This window comes from Carlito syrichta, unplaced genomic scaffold (assembly GCF_000164805.1).
Source record: "Carlito syrichta isolate Samal-C Ts95f unplaced genomic scaffold, Tarsius_syrichta-2.0.1 Scaffold313417, whole genome shotgun sequence".
NCBI classification, from domain to species: Eukaryota; Metazoa; Chordata; class Mammalia; order Primates; family Tarsiidae; genus Carlito; species Carlito syrichta.
The window spans coordinates 60,223-84,169 of NW_007257513.1; the positions used below are offsets into that span (position 1 = coordinate 60,223).

The 23,947-nt window shown below is 39.1% G+C and overlaps 1 protein-coding gene across 1 annotated transcript in view; it reads right to left on the reverse strand.

Annotated features, from left to right (window-relative positions):
- The window catches only part of OCRL (OCRL, inositol polyphosphate-5-phosphatase), a 52,598-nt gene that overhangs the window by 21,955 nt on the left and 6,696 nt on the right, over positions 1–23,947 (reverse strand). The window contains exons 4-15 of the mRNA XM_008070438.2: positions 22,288–22,326; positions 12,868–12,978; positions 12,355–12,444; positions 11,210–11,330; positions 10,960–11,121; positions 9,610–9,711; positions 8,974–9,088; positions 7,526–7,642; positions 7,236–7,423; positions 5,426–5,537; positions 3,024–3,133; positions 1,346–1,481 (exon numbers count right to left, since the gene is read on the reverse strand). Coding sequence (XP_008068629.2) covers positions 1,346–1,481; positions 3,024–3,133; positions 5,426–5,537; positions 7,236–7,423; positions 7,526–7,642; positions 8,974–9,088; positions 9,610–9,711; positions 10,960–11,121; positions 11,210–11,330; positions 12,355–12,444; positions 12,868–12,978; positions 22,288–22,326 — 1,403 coding nt within the window. The remainder of the gene's footprint in view (positions 1–1,345; positions 1,482–3,023; positions 3,134–5,425; positions 5,538–7,235; positions 7,424–7,525; positions 7,643–8,973; positions 9,089–9,609; positions 9,712–10,959; positions 11,122–11,209; positions 11,331–12,354; positions 12,445–12,867; positions 12,979–22,287; positions 22,327–23,947) is intronic.

A 23,947-nucleotide genomic window follows, 5' to 3' on the forward strand; every position in this document is an offset into this window, starting at 1 on the left:
TTTTTTTTTTGAGTTGGAGTCTTACTCTGTTGCCCAGGCTAGAGTGCAGTGGCATACTCATGGCCACCCCACCGGTGACCTGCTGGGCTCCAGCAATCCTTCCACTTCAGTCTTCCAAGTAGCCGGAACTGGAGATGCACCCTACCATGCCTGGCTAATTTTTGATTTATTGTAGAGACGAGGTCTCGCCAAATTGTCTGGGCTGGTCTCAAATTCGCGGGCTCAGGCAATCCACTCACCTCAGCCTCCCAAAGTGCTGGGATTACAGGCTGAGCCATTGAGCCTGGCCCTGATTTTGTCTTAAATGAAAAGTCCCAAAGTTATTCTTCTTTAAAACATGAGCAGGATAAGACATGTTAGTGACTCCTATCTCAGAAGCCAAAACAATCAACATACACACAGAGGAAAGAAATCTATTCTACTATGCTCTTCGCTGTGTCTGAACTCATTAAACTTCACGAGTAGGCTCCATTATTATCTACATTTTACAGAGGAGACTGAGGCACAAGTCTGCTATAAGTTGTCCATGGTTGTGCAGCTAGAAATTGGTTGAGCTGGGATGCAAATCCAAAATGTCTGCTCCAAAGTCCATCCTATTAAGCATTGCACTATATACATTCTGACACACTACATGACTACAGATCTAGAAAATCCACAAGAAATGACCTAAATGTACTGATCATAATACATTAAATCAGCAAGATTATAAGATATAACCTGTACTCTAATAACACACGGTTAAAAAATACAATGGGAAAAAAATTTAACTCACAATAGAGACAAAAAAATCAAATAAATGGTCAATAATTCAGCCCGAGATGCAATAGAGTTAAAGAAAAAATTAAAACCTATGCTACTACAAAAAATTTTAAAAAAAACCCTATGCTCCTGGTCAGGCAGACTTCACTATAATAGGGAAGACACGATATCCCTTAAGGCAGATTTGGTTGTATTCTGATTAGTCTGTCACTTTGCTCCTGCTGTCCCCACCCCTTCACCCCAAACCTCTCTCCTTTCTTACTATCTGTCTGATGACAAGCTACTCACCTTTTAAAACCTATCTCTTAACTCTTCTTTATGGACACTGACTTTAGAAAGCTCAGGTCACCACTCAACCACTATGTAGCATCAGTAACATCTGTATCACTAAAGGCATGGAGTGTGAAAGAGCTTATGGACAGCATTTGGGAGGGTTAAGGACACTAACTGCTCAGTGCTACAAATGATTATTTGGTATGGAATATTTATGGCTCACTGAATTACTGCTCTGTTCTGAGTCTAAATAATACTCTAGTAATAGATTCTTAACATATAAACAAACAAATGGAAAAAAAAAAGTGTTTACCCCAATATGGAAGAGGGCACTAACAGGCTTATGGTCACTGGTTTTCAGTTCCATGTGACTCCGGTAATGAAGCTGATTGACATTAGTTCCTCTCCAAAGAATTCGGTCACACCAGGCTGGAACACGACATTTCCCACTGTAAATAAAGAAGTGAGTTATAAAGAGAACAAACTACACAAGAACACCATACCTGTTATATTGGTTTACATCATACCTGTTACACTGGTTTAGCCCTGAGTTAGGCCCTCTTGTTACATGCTCCCAGAGAACCATGTACTTCTCCTCCACTAATAATCCCTGTCATTCTCCCTGCTACACTGCAAGCTCTGTGAAGAGACTGTATCTGGTTGCTTGCCACTGAACTCCTAGCATCTAGCATGGTATCTGGTGCAAAGTAGGTGCTCAATGAGTAGTTATCTAATGAATGAAAAAATAATTCTCCTAAGATTAGGATTATATCTTCAACAGTGTCACCATAGGGGAAAATATAATAGTATCTTCTTAAAATATCCTCAGAAAGTCAAGATTATATTCCAAACACTTCTTTGCTCTATGACCTTCAATGACACTTCACAGCAGATAGATAACTAATCATGTTTAAAACTCCAATCTTCTATTCCTAGACTAGGTTTAATATCTGGAGAGGAATAATAATAGAGATTTCTCCTTTAAACCTGGACTATTATGGACATGTCCAGCTTTTTCTAATAGAGATGAACTAATACCTAAGCATGCAAGTCTGAGCATATAACAGTCCAGAATATCAAGGGTTGGGAAAAAAATCTATTCATCATTCTATTAAAATAAGCAATAGCTTGTATAGCCGATCTAGAAGGTGACACAAATATTTCTTATCAGTAACTTCTTCAATTGACTCTCAAGTCAAGTGAGTAGAAGAAACAAGGCCAAGCATACAAGATCTATCTACCACTTTTCATTTGCTGACCAGCTCCCTCGGAGCATAGGAATACAGACTCCTTCCCACCCAGTGTTCTCAGAATCTGAAGCAACTAAGTATGCCTTGGGATTCCCTTTCAAGTTTCTGTGCTCAGTCAGCTAAGAAACCATAAGAAACAAAGAAAGAGACAGTAGGTAGAGGACAAATAGTGACCAAGAACTTAGTGACAGGGGTACTTCACTGTGGCGATTAGGAAATCAAAGGGTCTAGTAGACAGTGGTTCTGAGTGCTCTCCAGCAGTGGCAGATGTGGGGTCCAAGCTCAGTATTTTTAAAAGCTCCCCAAGAGATTCTAATGTGTTCTCAAGATTGAGAAAGAAACACTGTGTTAGAAGAATCTTTCGTGGCTCTTTGTTTTCACCTTCCTGAATTAAACAGCTAAGAAGCAGTTTGGGGGGGAAAACCCAGAATAGGGCAATAGGTGAGAAACAGGGGTGAAATCAGAAAGGCAAAAATCTAAGCAAGTCTACTGAGGTGACAGAAATAAGGTACTGCAGGCAGCCCACAAAACTTTAACAGTCCTGACACCTAAGTAAAACTTTCCTAAGATAGATTCACGTTTGAATATACATGAAAAACCCTCCTGTAATAACATTGTGTCATTAGGTTTTTATATCTGCTTATGACATAACCTAAATAACTCTAGCCCCTTACCAATATGGAGGGATGAAAATAAGATGAATTCTTAACCTATTCTATGAGAAGGTTCTTATTACTTTACCTGGAATCCCACCGGTCTGTTTTAGAGTCATACTTATAAGTGGGGATGAACTTGATCTCCCCTTCGTTGAAGTCGACAAAAGCTTTTTTCTGTGTGCGCTGAATATTTAGCTACAGGTAGAAAGAAGCATCACATGAGCAGGGTAGTACCATCTTAGTATAACTGATAGCCAGGTTGATTAGCCACTGTTCCCATTTCTAAGTATCCAACTCCAAAGCCTTTACAACTGCGAGAAAGTACATGAAGTTTCTGTACTTTATGAGTGAAATCCTGGCATTTCCATAGCAACTAAACTCACCCTCAGATAGGATGCTTGTTATTAGCACATCACTATTTTTTATTGCTAATAGTGGCTAGGGGAAAAATGGAAAAATGAAATCTGAATAATCACAAATCCCTTAGAGCTGGGCAGGAACCATTGAGCACATTTTTTTTTTCTTTTTTGAGTTGGAATCTCACTCTGCCGCCCAGACTGGAGTGCAGTGGCACGCTCCCAGTCACCACTGCCTCAACCGGCTGGGCTCCGATGATCCTTCCGCCTCAGTCTTCCAAGTAGCCAGAACTACAGGCACACACTACCATGCCCAGCTAGTTTTTGATTTATTGTAGAGACGAGGTCTCGCCAAGTTGCCCAGGTGGGTCTTGAACCCACGGGCTCAGGTAATCCTCTTGCCTCCGCCTCCCAAAGTGCTGGGATTACAGGCTGAGTCACTGAGTCCGGCCAATTTTTTTTTTAAAGAAGCACACAGGCCGGGCTCGGTGGCTCAACCTGTAATCCCAGCACTTTGGGAGGCAGAGGCAAGTGGATTGCCTGAGCCTGCGGGTTCGTGACCAGCTGGAGCAACTTGGCCAGACCTCGTTTCCACAATAAATAAAAAATTAGCTGGGCATGGTAGCATATGCCTGTAGTTACGGCTACTTGGAAGGCTGAGGCGGAAGGATTGCCGGAGGCCAGCAGGTCAATGCTGGGGTGGCTGTGAGTATGCCACTGCACTCCAGCCTGGGCGACAGAGTGAGACTCCAACTCAAAAAAAAAAAAAGTACACAAATAGTGAATGGGTAATTCCACAAATAAAATTTAGTGAATTGTTACAAATGGCTTTGAAAGTTATCCTCACTTAAATATTTTACCAGAGTTACATAAGACTCAGAATTTATTCCAATTGTCCCTTTTGGAGGCAGGATAGAGAAAGAAATGCGAAGAAATTAGTTAGCCAGCCACAATGTGAAGGTAGACAGCCAAGAAAGACTCACTACAAAAACCATTCTACTGTAAAACACTTGAATTTTGAGACTATGTCTTAAGGTCAAAAAGGCTCTCATAAGGGTTTAAAGACATTTGAATCAAGTCAAAACATTTTCTTCCCTCAACAAGAAGCATTCAATTTTAGCAGCCAGTATCCATATGGTGAAGTAAAAATTCAAGTCACATGCCAGGTTCTGAGGCAACTCCACTGCCTCAAATATATGGAAATTAGTTTCCTAAATTCCAGGTTTGATATGTTACAAAACCAGTGCTTTTTCGGCAGGTTTTAATATTAACAGCTATACACAGCAGCTAGCCCCAACTTAACAACAAGTTTCCATTAGCCCACAGCCTATGATTCATGCCAGACAAACTTCTTTTCTATGCTTCCCAATCTCCCTCATGGGGCCTCCCTCTTTTACCTTCAAGTTGTTGCTCAGTCTGCCAAGTAATCATAGAACAGTTTTTCCTGTTCCATCTGCCAAACCACATTAACATAGCTGAAGGCCTACTTCCTCCAGGAAGTGTTCTCCAATTAACCCCACCCATTCACCAACTCATTTACACAAATCTCTGAAATCTCTTCTTTTTTTTTGTTTCACTTTTTTTGGTTGTTTTTTGAATCAGAGCCTCACTCTGTTACCCAGGCTGGAGTGCAGTGGCACGCTCTTGGCAATCACAGTCACAACCCGCTGGGCTCAGGTGATCCTTCTGCTTCAGTCTTCAAAGTAGCTGGAATCACAGGCATGTGCCACCATGCCTGGGTAATTTTTTGATTTATTGTAGAGATGAAGTCTCACCAAGTTGCCCAGGCTGCTCTCAAACCCTTGGGCTCAGGTAATCCTCTTGCCCCTGCCTCCCAAAGTGCTGGGATTAAAGGCGCGAACCATCAAGTCTGACTTGAAATCTCTTCTTGATGAAGACTTACTGAATACATATTTACTTTTATCATTAATGATATTTCCCCTTCTCTCATCCAAGCACTTAACAAAAGCACTGCAAATCTTGTAGGTAGTCAATGCATCACTAGTCACATGACAATAAGACTTTTCCATCTTTTCCTAGAGTAAGACACGTCTTCTATGTGTCTACCTCATAACCCTAACAATCTCATCTGCCATCTACAAAAGTTCCTATAAAACGAAACTTTACTTACCTGGTCAAATTTCAGGAGTCTCTGAAGGTCATTCTTATTAATAAGACCTTTCACTTCATTGGCATCAGGCATGCAAAGTCTATAATTCAAATCTCCCAACCAAATGACAACACTGAGGATCACAAAATATATGAACAGAAGTAGCAGTAATTAGCATAAAAATCAGTCAGAGAAGGATGGAGAGAAGAAAAACAGGTAGATTATTGATAAGGGTCCATTCATCACTATCTGACAAGGGGTTTAAAGCTGTAACTAACCCTTTGAGGGCAAGTACTATCAACACCTGAGAGACAATGGATTACAAAACAAGTGGAAGAATAGGTACTCTATATATACATGAAGAGCAAAAACAGGAAATACAGTATATGTTTGGGATTCAGAAGCCAAGGAGTTAATGGACTGAGAAGCATGCAGTTTATCTGCTGGACTAGCTTCAAAATTGTTCCTGGCTGCTTGCCAGGGCTCTAGGGAACAGAATCGGAACATTTTCTGCCTCTCAGAGCCCTGAGGTTCTACAGGGAGCCCCTGAAATCACCACATCAAAATGGATTTTTCTGTGAGCTATCTCAAGTCCCCAATGGGTCACTTTGCCAATCTCAAATGCAACATGCAATTTATAGAATCCTGGGGAAATAAATTTATGAAATTTCAGGGCAACTTCATGACCATAAATTTCAAGGCCTTGATTTTACTACCATGAAACTGAATTCCACATGATCCTAATTGTTGAGACAATATGGAAACAGTTCAATACACCACCCTTCCCTATTCTCTATTGATTCTAATACCCCTAAATTATCTTTTGCGTTCCTAGTAAACCCCATTTCAAACCACTTATTCCAAATCACTCTCTCAGAACTTCAATGACCGGTATTAATTTTTTTTATAACTAATCATTTTCTACTACTACCCAATCTATTCCTCAAGTGATTTCTGCCTCTATTCTTATTAAGTTCTATTCTTCACTGACCTTTCTCTGCATGGCCATTAAAAAGAATAATGCAGATTTATATATACTGGCTTGGAAAGAGATCCACAATAAATAGGGTAATATAGTCCTATACAACAAGTATGTGTTCGTGCATAAGAAAAAAGTCTAGAACAGTGCTGTTCAACAGAATTATAATGTATGTCACAGTATAATCTAAAATTTTCTAGTAACTACATTTAAAAAGTAGCAAAAAGTGAAAATAATTACCAATAAATTTCATTTTACCCCATATATCCAAATTATCGTGATTTCAACATTTAAAAAGTCAAGTTATTTTATACTTTTTCCATACTAAGTCTTTGAAATTCAGCACAGTTTATGCATATAGCATATCTCAATTTGGACTAGCCACTTTCAGGTGCCCAATGGCCACATAAGGCTACTTGCTGTCATACTGGACAGCGCAGATCTACAGGAATATACACCCAACTGTTAAGATTATTTCTTTTGGAGAAAGAAACTGGCTGGGAAGAAAAGAGGATAAGAAATGAGGGGTTTTTACTTTTTATTACATTTATAATGAGCATTTCTATTTTATAACACAAAACAATAAAAATTGACTCCAGCTGACAGACTCTACCAGCATTATTCTAGATACCCCACTAATACAACTAACCTTTCCTCTGATATCAAATTCAATTTCTCAGCCTCAATGTATCTGCTATTCCTCAAAAACCCTCTCTACTTTGTGACTACAATCCCTAACTGGTAATCTCTCACTCTTCACAGCTCTACAATTTCTCACCACATTTAATCTCTGCACTATTCAAACTCTCCTGTAGCCACTATTCAAACGTTGCAGGAGAGTTAACCACTCACTCATGTTTCATGATGTTCAGTTGAGGAAGAGTCTGATTTGGGACCATAAAACTCATTCTTGCGCAGATGTCCTTATAATCTTGATTTCTTCTCTCAAAGTCTTCCACATGGGCAGCCAGGTGGGAATTGACAATGCAAAAGGTGGTATTGTGAAATACAAATCTCACAGCTACCCCGCCTTTGTTTCCCTGTTAGCAAGAGTAATTATTCCTGATTAGTAAACACAACTAGCAACTAAACTTCACATAGACATAAATAATAGTCAAGCACATTTCAAAAACTTAACTCACCATTTTCCCCATGATTCCAGTTCCAACTGTTTCTGTAGCAACATCACGAATATATCGACACTGATCCTTTCTGGCAAATATGAGAAGCATCATCCCAACAAGGCGGACTAGTTGAACCTTTGAGTTCCAAGGAATTATAAAAGGTTAATGTTAATACCAATTTTCCATTAAGATGACACAGAGATGCTCAAATCTGAATCTAAATCCTCTAATTTCCCACTGGAAACCAAAATACTCTGGGGAAGCTCTAATCCAGCTCTGACCAGTAAGCGTTTAAAAGCCTTGAAGGACAATGAGTACACTCAGCTCTAGATCTTCTTTTAATCACTTCTTAGTCTACCAGGAGTAAGCAGCTTGTTCCTTCCACCTTGCCCTCCTAGTTTCTGATTTCAATTTTCTAAAAAATTTAAATCTATAAAATAGTAATACTTTTTACTTCAATTATTTTATTTTATTTTTTTGAGTTGGAGTCTCCCTCTGTTGCCCAAGCTGGAGTACAGTGGCATGCTAACCCTAACCCCAGCGTCAACCTGCTGGGCTTAGGTAATCCTTCTGCCTCAGCCTTCCAAGTAGCTGGAACTACAGGTGTGCACTACCATATCCAGTTAATTTTCTATATTGTAGAGATGAGGTCTCACCAAGTTGCCCAGGCTGTTCTCAAACCCGTGGGCTCAGGCAGCCCCCTCACTTTGGCCTCCCAAAGTGCTGGGATTATAGGCTTGAATCACCATGCCTGGCCTACTTCAATTATTTTGAACTACAACTAGAAATATGTCTGAGATATATATATATTAGTCAGGGACCTATATGAGAGGAATAACATTTTCTGTAGTTCTATCACCTATATAAACTGTTAGAAGATTTACAGAAAAATTACTCAGTCCTTTTAGAGACCTTAGTATGACAAACCTGTAATTTAAATAACCTTCTGGTAGCTAAATGCTTCTATTGCATGCCTTCTAAAGACCAGCAAATTGGCCTATCATGCTAAAGTCAACTCTATTCTCAACTTAAAACCAAGTTCAGAACTTGTTTAAATTCCATACTACTTCTATTCTTGCTCTGATTTCAAAGTATACCCTATGCATTCCCATGCTTCATACCGTTTTCTGTAAAGCATTCAATTCTGACTATGTCAGTGAACAATTTCAATCTTAAACTTTTTGTGCACAAACAAGCAGTTATTGTGAGCTAAATATTGATATGAGAACAATAAAATTCTTTTTTTCTCCTAAAAGCTATCTAAGCAATGAAAAAATAGGATAAGAAAGCTTAGGGAAATGTTTTCTAGGAAATAAGGATGAAAGATTAGTCTGCCTTTCCCCAGTATTACACACAGGAAAGAATTCAATTAAACCATTCTTTTGGAACAAGTTATAGATAACAGAATAACTCCCGGGGAGCCCTATTTAGTCATATAGTTTAAAAGGTAATTAAATGAGGCTTACTTTCTTATACTTAGCTTTGGAATGCAAACCCCTCTCCACAGCCATAGCCCACTCTTGTTCTTTCACAGATTCAAAGTAGAAAAAGGCTTCTGTGCTTAAGTCTAGCTCTTGAAATCTGAGAGAAAAAAAGGATGTGAAATCTATACATATCCCACAATCATCTCTGACTACCTCCTGTCCCATATGCTCAGACACGAAATGACAAAAAGAATGGGAGAGAGATACATTTTATAGAACTGCCCTTTCACCCAGGTTATCAGTAAGGACAAGTAGCTTCCTTTTCTAAAGAATCTCCACCAGCATATTCACAGGATATGCAAAAAAAATAAACCAAAAACCTCCCACAAGGGATAACAGTAGAGCTTGGCTCTTACATCCTAGGAATAGTCAGTGTTAGAATTGACCTCAAGCCTCAGTTTCTATGAAGAATATCGTTGTCTATAGGTTTTAAGAAAATTACATGTTTCCTTACAGCATTTTAGGTGTCTGTTACTTTCTGATCTCACAAATTTGACCCACAAGTTAACTCACACATATTCTACAGTGGGTTTTTACCAAGTAGTTTTTAAAAAATAAAGGAAGGCAAAACATCAAGTAAATATACAGCCAAAATGAAATTCCAGAAGTATTCTTTACCCAATGCAGTAGATATCTGGAGGATTCGGATCACAGTTCAGCCAAGGTTCTAACCCGCTATCTGGAGACTGACCATTCACGTTCCAAGTCCCAACAAAAAATCTAATACATAATACCAAAAAATAATTTGAAAACAAAGATCAAATGTGAACCAACAGAAAGTCTCTCTTGTCACTTCTATACAAGGGTATGATCACAATATGCTAACATAATTCCTCAGAATGTTTTGCCACACACATAAGAACAACCTCTTGTATCTAGAACACGACAGTGAGCTTATTTTCTCTAAATTTTACATTAAGTGGAACTACAGAAAAGAACCAAGTCTGTGTTATAAAAATGCAAAGGTAATTGCTCTACCACGTTTCCTTTCATTAAACTCCATCCAAATTCATACTTGAAAGGAGAGCTTATGGATGGGAAAGAGGTGTCTTCATGCTGTAAGCTAGTCTAATATGAATAAACGTTCTATAAGGGGATATGTTGGATCCAAAAACTCACTTCCCAAAGGATTACAAGGACATCTGTGTAGGAAATTCTGATGAGGCAGAGTATTAACAGAGAAAGCAGAAGGGAAAACTCATGACTGTCTTAACTGTTTACACACAAATATAAGCATTGTGGGAAATATGAGGAACTGGAAGATTTTCCATAGGGATACAGTTGTGATTGAATTAGAGTAAATGAGGCATAACGGGATAGCAGATGGGACTGGAATCTTGGACTAGAAGGGTACATTCTGTTCATGAATAACAAAGAAAAGTGTCTTTGCTTTGTACATTGGAGATACATGCCATGCCGCATCACACCCCCATGTAGTACACACATCAGGCCCAGAAAAGATGTCAACAAATAAAAGTGAAATAAAAAATAATACAGATAAAAGAATCCAAGACAGACCTCCCAATTAAAAGACTGGATGAAACTTTCTTTAGCTAACTTACCAAAGCTAAGTAAGTTAAGAGCTAGTGGTAATAGACTTTAATTTTCCTATATTGGCTAGGGAAAAAACAACTCAGCAGACCAGATAGATAACACACCTGCTTACAAAATATGCTAAAGAACAATTCTTTAGTACATGTGAGTTTGACTTGGTTCTCTAAGCCTGGATAGAAACAGTAGTGAACATGGTATTAATAGTAGCTAGAAAATCCAAGGAAATTGTAGCATCTGCATTATTTTGGATATGCACATTACTGACTAGAGTAGAGACAGGGGCTTGAATTCAGATGACCATTTCTTTTTATCATACTTTGATTCTTAATTAAGCTAATATTTTAAATATCACAAAGGCCATTGTCTGTTATACCTAGTAACTTTTTAGACTCAGTAAGTAGAACAGGGACTAACCTGAAAGTCTGAATGTTGACATATTCTTTCTCTCGTTTTGCCAGGATATGTTTGATGAGACCCTCCCGCTGCACAGATTGGGTATTTGGTACAAAGAGCTTCCGCATGGTGTTGGTCACTTTGGGCGGTTCCTTGTTAGAAGCTTCTTTTTCACGTGGAAGCCTAGCAGATCAAGGAAGAATTCAAAAGTAAAATTGTCTAAAATATAATTCTCCTACAGGAAAAATATTTTTTTTGACATAGGACTTACATTCTATTCACTGAAGGGGGTGGGGGTGGGGGTTCCCGATGAGTCCCCATAGGCTGATTTGGTGAATTTATTTTCTTGTCCAAATTCATAGATGAAAAATTGTCCTCAAATCCAAGAAGCCCTGAAAGACATAAAATCCAAATTCAAAGTGGAGGAGAACTAACATCTAATATATCCAGGGTTAACAGGGCTTTGATTTGATCACAATTTCATCAGTGGTGCTCCTAAACAAAAAGGTACCGTGGGGTGGAAATTACTTAGATTGGGGTTTGAAGAAGCATACCCATCCCTGAAGTACAACAAGGGTATGATCACAATATGCTAACATAATTAGTAACTTCTTTTTAGTAACTAGAACAGTAGATATTTACAATAATCTGGATCCTGACTAATAACACCTAACATTTATTGGAGACTTAGAACAACCCCTGGTTGACAGTAAGGGATTATATCATTATATCACTTAATCATCACAAAAAACCCACAAGACAGGAACTGTTAAAAATCGTTCTATGAGGCTGGGTGCGGTGGCTCAAGCCTGTAATCCCAGCACTTTGGGAAACCGAGGTGAGAGGATTGCCTGAGCCCGTGGGATTGAGACCAGCTTGGGAAACACGGTCAGACCTCGTCTCTACAATAAAATAAAAAAAATTAGCCAGGCATGGTAGTGCACGCCTGTAGTTCCAGCTACTTGGAAGGCTGAGGCGGAAGGATCGCCAGAGCCCAGTGGGTGGACGCTGGGGTGGCAGTGAGCATGCCACTGCACTTCAGCCCGGGTGATGGAGTGAGACTCCAACTCAAAAAAAAAAAAAAAAATCCTGTTACATAAAAGAAAATGGAAGTTCAGAGTTGAGAAACTTGATGAAGGTTGTAGAACTAATAAGTCCTAGACTTGGGATTCAAACTCAGGCCATTTGGCTCTGAAGCTTGTACCTTTTACCACTCTGCTAAGTTGGCTCCTGAAGGCCTACCAGGCCACAGAAAGGATTAGGAATAAACAATGGTTAGTGGGCATGGGCTTAGAAAACACGCCACAGCAGAGAATGTGTCTGACTTTCACTTTAATCCATATCATCATATCTGGCCTGATAACTACTGACTCTGCAATGATCATAGCAACCAGGGAACCAGCAACCTTTCAGTACCTGAAAAAACGGAAGGTTTGTCCTTAGTGTCTAATTTCTGGTACCAGCTGGATGAGTCCTTTTGCTCTGGAACAAGAAGTTGTGACTGAGCTAGAGAGATAAGGGTCACAGTCAGAAACTGGGAGCCCTTCATTGAGTAGAATTTACCATAACCAAAAGCCATTCTTTCAACACTCCTTAAATGCAGAGGCCAACACTGTTTTTGAACACAGTGAAAGAAACTAAGGAAATGAGGGTAGCTCTAGGGTCATCTGGCAACAGAAGGAAAATTAAAGTCTGTGGTAAACTCTGCTTGCCATGACACTGAAGATTCTGGAAATCATCTCAATGTCCTTAAAGCTGGGTAGATTTGTTCCTTAACTATCCTTATACTTATTCCTGAAGGAAAAAAAATCAGCTATCAGGCCTCAAAAGGTGAGATACTTTGCTAATGGCCACTTTCCTCTGTATCAGTGTGTCAGAATTTCACTCCCACTGAAACAGTAGAAAGAAAATCGCTGAGTCTTGAGTTACCCTCCTGAGCAGCAAGGACCTCTGAGAGGAACTTCAAACAGTGTTCTTCATCAGGGATTTCAAAGCGGCGTTCTCTGGTCCAGTCCCCCTGAACCCGAATTTTGCAGCCACCTAAAAAGAAGTGAAATCCATACACACACAGCTATGGGATACAATATTTTATTGGGATCATATTCTCAACTTATCAGATTAATAGAAAGCCCAGATCACAAATATTCCAGACCTCTCATGTAGAAAGCACCTGTACGAGATCAAGGGATTCGTTATGGTGATGGTAGAGTGGGTGACGGAGAGGGAACCCTAAGGGAAGCCAAGTACTTCTTGGCCTGATGAACTTTGTCAATGAGCAGTCCAGTCTAGGAATATGATACAAGGTCTGATAATTAAGTTCACGAACTCATTGTAGAAAAAATGCTACATATCACATTGCTGAAAATCACTATGGTCACCTGCGAAGTACTCCCCTTGGGAAGCTATCACTGATGCCAGCACCTAATTTACCCGTCAAAGCAATTTTGGAACAATTTTTCTGGAATGACCATCAGAACCGTCATCGTATTATTCTAGACATCCTGAATGTCATCAAAATATCTGACTTTCAATATTTCCTTTATCTTTCGGTAAAGAAAAAAGTCACTAGGGGCCAGATGAGATGAGTAGGAAGGGTGTTCCAATACAGTTATTTTTTACTGGCTAAAAACTCCCTCACAGAGTGCTGTGTGAGCTGGTACATTGTTGCGATGCAAGAACTCCTTCGAGACCATTTTATACACATCTTTCTCATGCCTAAATTTTCAGTTAAGATTTTCCTGATTTTCTATCAATGTTTATTTGGTCTGCTATACTTCTCACAGTCAGCTGATGATATTGATGCATATTTTTGCAATGTTTTCAACAGTTCTGCTCATTACTGGCTGTCCTGACCTAGTCCTTGATGACGCGCTCTCCTCTCAGAGAAACATTTAATCCATTTGTACATTGCCATTTTCTTCATGGCATTATCCCTATAAACTTGGACTAACATGTCCCTGATTTTACTTCCATTCTTGCCAATTTTAACAAGAAATGTAATGTTTGTTCATTGCTCTAATTCAAGCTCTGACATTCTCACGACAGCACACAAAAACATGCAACAACAATAATGAATGCCACTCAGCAAGACACCGCCACACATCAACACAAACACAGCTGCAAGATACTGATATACCAAGGTTATGAAACCTTACTGAGTTGTTTGTACAGTGCTGCCAACGTAAGTGCATGGTGGCAAGTTTGTGAACTTAATTGTCAGACATCATACATGCTAAAATTATAGTTCCCTACATTCTGATTTCTCAGATGTCAGTTCAGGGACCTTCAAATTCTAGCAAAAGATAAATTCCTCCATTATTCTCCTCCCATTCCTTAGCTGGAAATTCCTGCCATTTTAAATTCAGATCATATAGTAAGTGTATCTGAAGCATGAAAGGAATAGAGGAAGTAGGATGGTTTGTTCATAGGTACAGATTAAACGAAACTTACAAATTTAAAAAAGAAAATAGCAGGATTGCTTTGAAATATTCTGAAAAGAAGCATCTATACCTCATGTGAAAAATGTATTTCATGAACAAATGTACAAAAGCAATATAATGACCTATGTCCAGGAGTGGTTTGGTTCACATATAGCCAATTAGAAAATAGCAGAATTAGAAGCAAAGTTATCTAGGACTTTAATTTCTTATGTATATAACATACTGTCTTCCCTTTTCTGATGTTACCATCTGTATCAACTGTTTGGATATGGTAATCCAGGAAACCTATGTACTGGTTTATATTCTTATTCTGATTTATTACATATATTGTTTTCTCATGCCCCTGGAAACTATAAGCTCCTTAAAAGCAAGAAGCTGGCTGCATATACAGGTAAGTCAGTACTTTCAACAGTCTAGGGTAACCAACTGCCCTGGGGTGGTCTGGGACTGAGGGGTTTTCTAGGACTCAGGACTCTCAACACTAAGACTGGAAAAGTCCCAGGCAAACCAGGCTGGTTGGTCACTGTACTCCTGACAATGATGTCAGACTTCACAGACAGAAGGCATTTAATAAATGACTGTTGGATTGGACTCTTTCACACGTGCAAATAACAAAAAAAAAAAGAGAGAAAATGAAATGAAAATGCTAGTTTCTTATGTTGGAAATCTACTTCTGAACCTTTGGCTCTCTTTCTGTCCTGTTTCCTATTGTTTCTACCTTCATGAGTTTTTTAAATAAAGGAAAATAAAATTATTGATAGGAATAAAAGAGGTAAAAATGGAGAAAAATGTGAAAGAAGACACCCAAGTAAACCAGAAATAAGAAAATTAGTGAGAGTGCCACTGTAAGGAGGAAAATAAAGGAGGGGGGATGAATAAAATGTCAATTAGGAGCAGCCTTGAAGATACAGGGAAAACTCCTTTTGGGCCTTACAAATCCTCCCTTTCCCACATAATTTATATTAAAAGTTGTAAAAAAAAAAGTAGCTTATATCTGACAGAAACTTAAACAAGAACACATATTCTCTCTTTCTCACAATTCTTGAAAGCTATATTTTAGTAAATATATATAACTGACCTATTTAGTGGCCAGAAGATTCCAGAAATTGCTTACAAAATAACACTGGATGCTCTCTCACCATCTTGCTTGGGAAAGAGAACAAATTATTCCATGATTCAACTTTCTACTCTTCTTTCTTCCAGAACCCTCTGGATCTCTGTGATCCGCAAGCACTTGTATATCCTCAACTTCATCTGAATATTCCCTGCACCTCTTAATAGTCTTCAACTATGAATGTATTAAAATGACCAGAGGCGTTTAAAAAAAAATACTGACACCTGGGCTCTACCTCTGGTCAATTAAAACAGAATCTCTGGAGGTGAAGCCCAGGCACTGGAGTTTTCAAAATACTCCCCAGGTGATTCTTCAGTGCATCTGGATTAAAAATCAGAGTCAACTGCAAACTGACTGGTCCCTGGGAGGAGCACTTTCCCTGCAGCCCTCTTAATGGAGGCTGTTCATATTCTCTCACACCTGATGTAGTTTAGGATCATTTCCTTATCTGTCCTACCACTACCACCAGACTATTCTCTCTCCTCCCACAGGAAAAAACACTTCTCCTCTGAGGCTCACCCATTGGCCCATACCATCTTCTTTCCTGTCCTCCTTTATAAATCATCCACTAGCCTCCCAGAAACTTCAGAATCCAGGATTCAATACCTGACTCATAAGACTTACTCTCCACTCAAACTCCTGCCATTATTTTGAGTCTCTTTAAAATTAACACAGAAAACCTAGTCGACACCTTCAACTTTCTCATCCAGTGACCTTGCCCCTCCACTTCAGCCATCACTCCCTCAGTTCCTACTGGGATTCTCTCAGTTATACTCTGGATTTTTTTCATCATAGAAACACCACCACCTCATAAACCTTTAATTCACCCTGGTCTGTTACTCCTTCCAAATTACTTGCTCATTATAGCCACTGTAATTGTTCTTCGACCTCACAGGAACCTCCAGGCCATTGACTCCTCTACTTTTTCACTATCCATCAGTTCTCACCTACTTTCACTTCCCTTTTTATCAAACAGATGCCATCATTACACTTTGTTGCAAAAACCTTAGTACCTTACCTCTGTTCTTCCACAGCACCTATCTGGCTAAATTCCAACTCTCAGAAATCCAGCTAATTCCTTCTTTATACTTATACCTGAGCAACCAAAGGGTGAGGGTGTGTCACACACACACACACACACACACACACACACACAGATTGCTATCAAAAATTCTTGATTGCCAACCTCAACTATCACAGGAAGCAATCTAAGTTTCCATAGTCAACTAGTCTCCTACTACTATCTGGAACAATGATTTCAAACCTTCTCATTTATCCTCTGACTTTGGAGCCCTCTCTTCTCAAGCTCATTCCAAGAAAACTGCTTCACCTCATACTTCAGAGAAAAAAGAAGCCATCACATGGAAACCTACTTATATTTGTACTAATTTCCTTTCCCTTCTGATACAAGGAAGAAGATCCCTTCTATCAAGGCCATCTTCACTTTGTAACCCTTCCAATCCTCCTCTTAGGAATCTTACACCAAAATCAGTTCCTAGACACACCCCTTATCTTTAACCTTTGCTTTTCACTGGCTCATCCACATCAACATGAAATCATGTTCTAAGTCCTTCCCATCTCAAAAACAAAAATTTTTCTGGACCCCATATTTCCTGCCAACTCCAATACATCTCTATATACCCTCCCCAGTCATGCTTCTTTAAAAAACACACAGTCACTATTTGCTTACCTCCCATTTCTCGCCTTAATCCACTTCAATATAACTTCCATACGCACTACCTATCTGAAATTGCCAATGGATACTCTTCAGTCATTTTATTAGACCTATCAGCAAAAGTCGACAGTTGATCACTGCTTGAAATAATCTCTTCTAAAAGCTTCTATACTATAATAATCTAGTTTCTCTCTCTTTCTCTCTCGTCACTAAATTTGAGTGTCCTTTGAAATATCTCCTCCTCTGTCTAACCTTTAAAAAAGTAGAGTTTTGCAAGTTCAAACCTAAATCTTTTTCTCATTCTATACCAGCATTGTCCAATAGGACTTTTTGTGACTTTGGGCATGTTCTATAGCCATAATCTCCAATGTGGTAGCCAATAACATGTGGCTAATGAGCACCTGAAAAGCAACTACTGCCACTGAGAAACTGAATTTCTAATTTTATTTCTAATTAATTTAAATAGGCACATATTGCTAGTGACTACTGTGTTGGATAACACAATTCTATAGGCAAGCACATTGCCTCTCATGGTTTTGAATATCATCTATGTGCTAGTGGCCCTGACCTTTCTTCTGAACTTCAGATGCATATATTCAACTGCCAATTTATCATCTACACTCAAGTGTCTCAAAGAAATATCAGACTAAACATGGCTAAAACGGAATTTATGATCCCTTCTGCAGTGTTCTGCAATTCATTCCTTCTGCAATGTTCTTATTTCTGCAAATGGTGCCATCATCCATAATCATGCCAAAAACCTGGGATTCATCCTTGGCACTTCTCTTCCTTTCATTCCCTATACCCAAACCAATTCCTGCTGATTTTTACCTCCAAAAACACCTATCAAAATCTGTGTAAATCTCTCCATTTCTATTGCCACAGTACTCTCTAGCTTATGTTACTGAAACAGCCTCCTAGCTGGTCTCCCTGCCTTTGTGCAAGTGATGATACCACAGCATAATATCCTTCATATTCTTCCATTTTTTAAATCTACAAATCCAGATTCAATACCATGGTTTATAAGATGCTGCCAAATCTGGCCCTAGCCTGTCTTACCTTGGTACCCAATCCCTGTCCCGGGCACTCTGGCCTTCTTTCATTTCAAAGAAAGTATCATGCAACTTTCCAACTTGGGACCTTGCAGTTCCCTTTACTTGGAATGCTCTTTCTGCTCCCACCTTCACCTGTCTCTTACTTAGCCCATCGGGTCATAATTTATGTTACTTCTTCAAAGAGGCCTTCCTTGACTACCCTGCTTAATTTAGTTTTCACTCTCTTTGTACTTCTCCTTGATAGTATCAAAACTGCAATTATAGCTGGGTGTGGTGGCCCATGACTATAATCTTAACTACTCAGGAGGCTGAGGCCAAAGGAAGAATCACTGAAGCCCAAGAGCTCGAGGTTGATTGTGCCATTGCACTCCAGTCTGGGGAACAGAGTGACACCTTGTCTCTAAAAAACAAACAAACATTAGCCGGGTGTGGTAGCGCGTGCCTGTAGTTCCAGCTACTTGGAAGGCTGAGGCAGAAGGATTGCCGGAGCCCAGCAGGTTGAGGCTGTGGTGGCTGGGAGCGTGCCACTGCACTCCAGTCTGGGTGACGGAGTGAGACTGCAACTCAAAAACAACAACAACAACAAAAAAGAAAAGAAAAAACACACCTGCAATTATATGGGTATCTGTACCAAATCAGTTTGAAGTCTGTTTCCTTCATTAAAATTCTTGAAGTACCATGGCTGTATTGTTTTCTGTTATAGCTCTAGAGCCTAGTATGGTGCCTGACACATAAAAGATATTCATTTTTATAGAATGAATTAGTAAATTATAGGCATATATATGACATTATTATCAAATTGCACAGAAGCAGAACCAAAGCAAGAGCAGTAACTTTATCTGTATTGTTCTCTACTGATTCTGCAGTACTTACAACAGTACCTAGCAGTCAGAAGTCACTCAACATTTACTGAATAATGAATACATAAGAAATGGCTTAATTTTAGGAAATCAGTACAATACAGTCCCCCAACAGGTCAAATAAGAAGAATATAACTGTTTTCATAAATACTGAAAAGACATTTGATAAAATTCAGTACACATTCATGATTTTAAAAACATACTAACTTGAAATAAATGCAGTTTCTTATTTTTGTTTTTTAAACCAAAACCTGTCAAATCGATAGGGAATAATGTCCATAACTGTGAAATACCACTTGAGGGATTCTCACTAAAATCAGGAACTTAACAAGGATCATCACTATTATTTAACACTCGTCCCAAAATTCTCATTGGTGTAGTGTACAACAACAGTTGTAGCTACTAAAAAAGAAGACAAAATTATTATTTATAGATGATTACGGCTATCTATCAAAATGAAAAACAAGACAAACAACAAAATATATTAAAAATAAATTTTAGTGAAGTAGCTGGATAAAAAATAAATATCCACAACTCAACAACTATTCTAATACTAGTATTAAGCAATTAGAATAAAATAGGAAAAAAATTCCACTCACAACAGCAGCAAAAACATTCACCACAAAATACTTAACCTGGCTGGGCTCAGTGACTCAGTCTGTAATCCCAGCACTTTGGGAGGCTGAGGCAAGTGGATTGCCTGAGCCTAGAGGTTCAAGACCAGCCTGGACAACTTGGCGAGACCTCGTTTCTACAATAAATCAAACTTTGGCCAGGTGTGGTAACATGCGCCTGTAGATCCGGCTACTTGGAAGGCTAAGGTGGAAGGATCACTGGAGCCCAGCTGGTTGACGCTGGGGTGGCCATGAGCGTGCCACTGCACTCCAGCCTGGGCGACAGAGTGAAACTCCAAGTCAAAAAAAAAAAAAAATACTTAACCTAAAACAAATACAATATATATGAATAAACTATAAGATTTTAATGAGATAAAACAGAACCTGAATATATAGAGAAATACCATGTCTCTTGACTTCTTAAATTTTATAAAGTAGTTTATTTAATAAAATTTGGCACATACCTATAGTGAAATACTGTCTTTAAAAATCATGCTTTAAATAATTTTAAATGACATAGGAAAATGTCAAAAAATCATGCTAAATGAAAGTGCAGGATAAAAGCTATATATGAGGATTCTGATTATGTAAAAGTAGAAATAAAAGACTGAAAGGAAATACAACAAAATATTAATTACAATGGTGATCTCTAGATTGCAGAATAATTCTAATTTGATACTTTAAACTTTTCTGAAATTATAAATTGTATATAATGAAGATACATTACTTCTACAATCAAAAAAATTATAAAGCATTTAATACCAACATCCAGACAACGGGAAAACACATATTTACACTAAAATCAGGCTTGCCTGACAAACCCAGGGTTCTCCTTGGGCAGCATACTGTGTGCTCTAAGGATTTATGTATGAAGCCCAAGGATCAAGATAAAATCTGGTTTACATGCAAATTTTACTAAATGGGCAGAAATAACAAAGGATTTTATTCATGTGGTCATGGAACTATTTTCCCCTACTGATCCAGTAACTTAAACTCTGGAAATAGCAACACATGACTAATTTCTAAGTAGGAGAAGTTACAACAAAACTAATGCTGTAAATTGGGCATTTAGAAAAGATACAGTTCAGTTTAACCTTTCAGTTCTGAATCAAACACCTTTCCACAACAAGGACGGGACATTTCAGTATCTTATTTCAGCAGCAATGTCAATTGCTGCAGAACTGCCTTTGTTCTAATTTTGCTTTTTTAGTGTTGTTTTTGCCTTCTTCTTTCTAAGCACAACAAGACATAGATGTTATTTTCTCTTGTGACTACCTGCAGCAGGGTTTACTTAGCCTTTCAGTATCAGCCCTTAAGACTTCCAAAATCCATAGCCAAATAAAACCCAAATCAGAAAATGCCTACCTAAAGCATTCAATACAAATTAATGGTGCCAAGGACAGGTATTGCATCTAAATAAAATTATGTATAACCCATAGTCCCAAGCTAAGTGCCAAGTTCCACTCACCCAAGGACTCAACCAAGAGATAAGACAACCCATTTGATTTAGATTCATGTGGTCAGATACTCTTTGCCATAGCAACCACACAGTAGTCACGGCAGCAGTCAAGTGCCCATTTTCTCCTTCCCATAACACAGTACAATTAGATGATAAACAAAGAACAGCTTGCACAGAAAGTCGATGATGATTTGCTTCAGATAAAAATGAGAGAATGGAAACAGCAAAAAGGAAGACCATGTTCCCGCTGATAAAGAGATGCCTTGAGGGGATGAGGCTTAAATAAACGACCAAAATTATCTTAATAAAGAAAAGGAATGCCTGGACAAGCAATTTATGGAACTCTGCAGCTTTTCAAAATAACAAATAAAGAAAAACGTTATGATTTAACATACAAAAATTTAAAAGACGGTGAGGGAGAAAAGCTTAAAACGTTAACAGTGGTTAAACAACAACAACAACAAAAAACCACCCATAAACCTTATGTCCTTTATTTATTTTTATTTTTTTTATTATTTTTTTTTGAGTTGGAGTCTCACTTTGTCACACAGACTGGAGTGCAGTGGTCATTCCCGGCCACTGCAGCCTCAACCTGCTGGGCTCTGGCGATCCTTCCGCCTCAGCCTTCCAAGTAGCTGGAACTACAGGCGCGCGCTACCATGCCCGGCTAATTTTTTGATTTATTGTAGAGATGAGGTCTCGCCAAGTTGCCCAGGTGGGTCTCGAACCCACGGGCTCAGGCAATCCACTCACCTCAGCCTCCCAAAGCGCGGGATTACAGGCTGAGCCACCGAGCCCGGCTCCTTATGTCCTCTAAACATGTTACTAGGCCTTCCTACAATTATCAGTTCCATAGCAATGATTTAACTAATGGCAACAATAATGGTGGCTCAAAGATATTCAGCACTAGAAAAACAGATCATATTTTTAATTTTTTAAAGTTTCTTACCAGTCACCTTTTTCTTAGGCTTATCCTAAATGGGAGACAATGCTAATTTGTATGGCTGCTATAGGAGATTACAGGATAAGATGGTAAAATAAAAATTGTGCCCCAGAAGGTGTCTTAAATATAATGGGTATTCAAGTAAATATTTGTTGAATAAAAATCAACTCTATTCAGAAAGATACTCACTGTTTGAAGCTATGTCAATCAAAAGAGTTTCTTCGGCTTCTGAGGAGGAAAAAAAAAGAGAACAGGATCAGTGAAGAGAAAAGTACTCATTACAATCAGAAAAAGTCTATGCCTAACTAAATACCTACATCTCTCTTAGGTCTTAGAACACATTTTTTAAAAATCGTCTGCTTTTCTTTATTACTTTTTACAAAAGGATTTTAGCCGGGCTCGGTGGCTCAGCCTGTAATCCCTCGCCTTTGGGAGGCTGAGGTGAGTGAATTGCCTGAGCCCGCGGGTTCGAGACCCGCCTGGGCAGCGAGACCTCATCTCTACAATAAATCAAAAAATCAGCCGGGCGTGGTAGCACATGCCTGTAATTCCGGCTACTTGGAAGGTTGAGGTGGAAGAATCGCCGGAGCCCAGCAGGTCGAGGCTGCGGTGGCTGGGAGCGGCCACTGCACTCCAGTCTGGGTGACAGAGTGAGACTCCAACTCAAAAAAAAAAAAGGATTTTAACAGTACTAGGTTCTAAAGACTACAAGCAATTCAACTAAAAGTGAAAGGAACTGAAGTAGTAACCAAATGGAACTCCTCAGAGCAAATCAAGGAATGACAAATTAATAGTGGAGAACAAAACAACATGTTAATTCAATTCAAGTGAAGGCAAGTTTAATTCCCCTTTTATAAAATATTGATTTACTATAACCTGTCTTTTAAATACTTCTCACACAAAGCCAAACAAGCAACCCTGAAGACCCAGAGATGAATTACTTTAACTTATCGATTCTCTGAAAATTTTCCAATGATCTCATTGCCTCTGCTCTACCCCATACAGGAGCAGGGTATACCTAGAGGTAGCCTGAAGTATACCTTCAGGCTACAATTAATACCTCCTGGGGACCCAAGGCCCACTACACCCAGCATGAAGTATAAAACAGTGCAAAGCAGTTTACAAATTCAGAGGTATCCTTTCTCTAAATGGGGTTCCTTCCTTGCCTCTAGTGTCTAGGTTCAACCTATCTCTTCCTCTCTGACTTCTCAATAGCACTTGTCTTACTCTCCTAGCAAATCGAACTCTGGGTACTGACTGGGATTAGGCTGGATCTACTTTGGTGAAATGCAGTGGTCTCGGCTTTTTCTAGCTCCCTCTAAGGACTGAATTATATATTTGGCTCCATTATTCTGGTACAACAGAAGTTACTGGTAAGGAACCAAGCTGTCTAATATTAGAAAGTAATCTCGCCTTTGGGAGGCTGAGGTGAGTGGATTGCCTGAACCCGCGGGTTCGAGACCCGCCTGGGCAACTTGGCGAGACCTCATCTCTACAATAAATCAAAAATTAGCCAGGCGTGGTAGCGCGCGCCTGTAGCTACTTGGAAGGCTGAGGCAGAAGGATTGCCGGAGCCCAGCAGGTCGAGGCTGCGGTGGCCGGCAGCGGCCACTGCACTCCAGTCTGGGCGACAGAGTGAGACTCCAACTCAAAAAAAAAAAAAAAAAAGTAATCTCAATACTACTACTAGCATGATTAAGCAAAGGAAAATAGGGAATCAGGATACAGTTATGATATGTTTACCACTTTTCTTCAGTAACTTTTAGCTCTGTAAAAACCTGAGCATTTACACACAGTTTTCAAAATGGCCACATGGTACAGGGAATAGAAAGGAGGTGAACAGGACTCA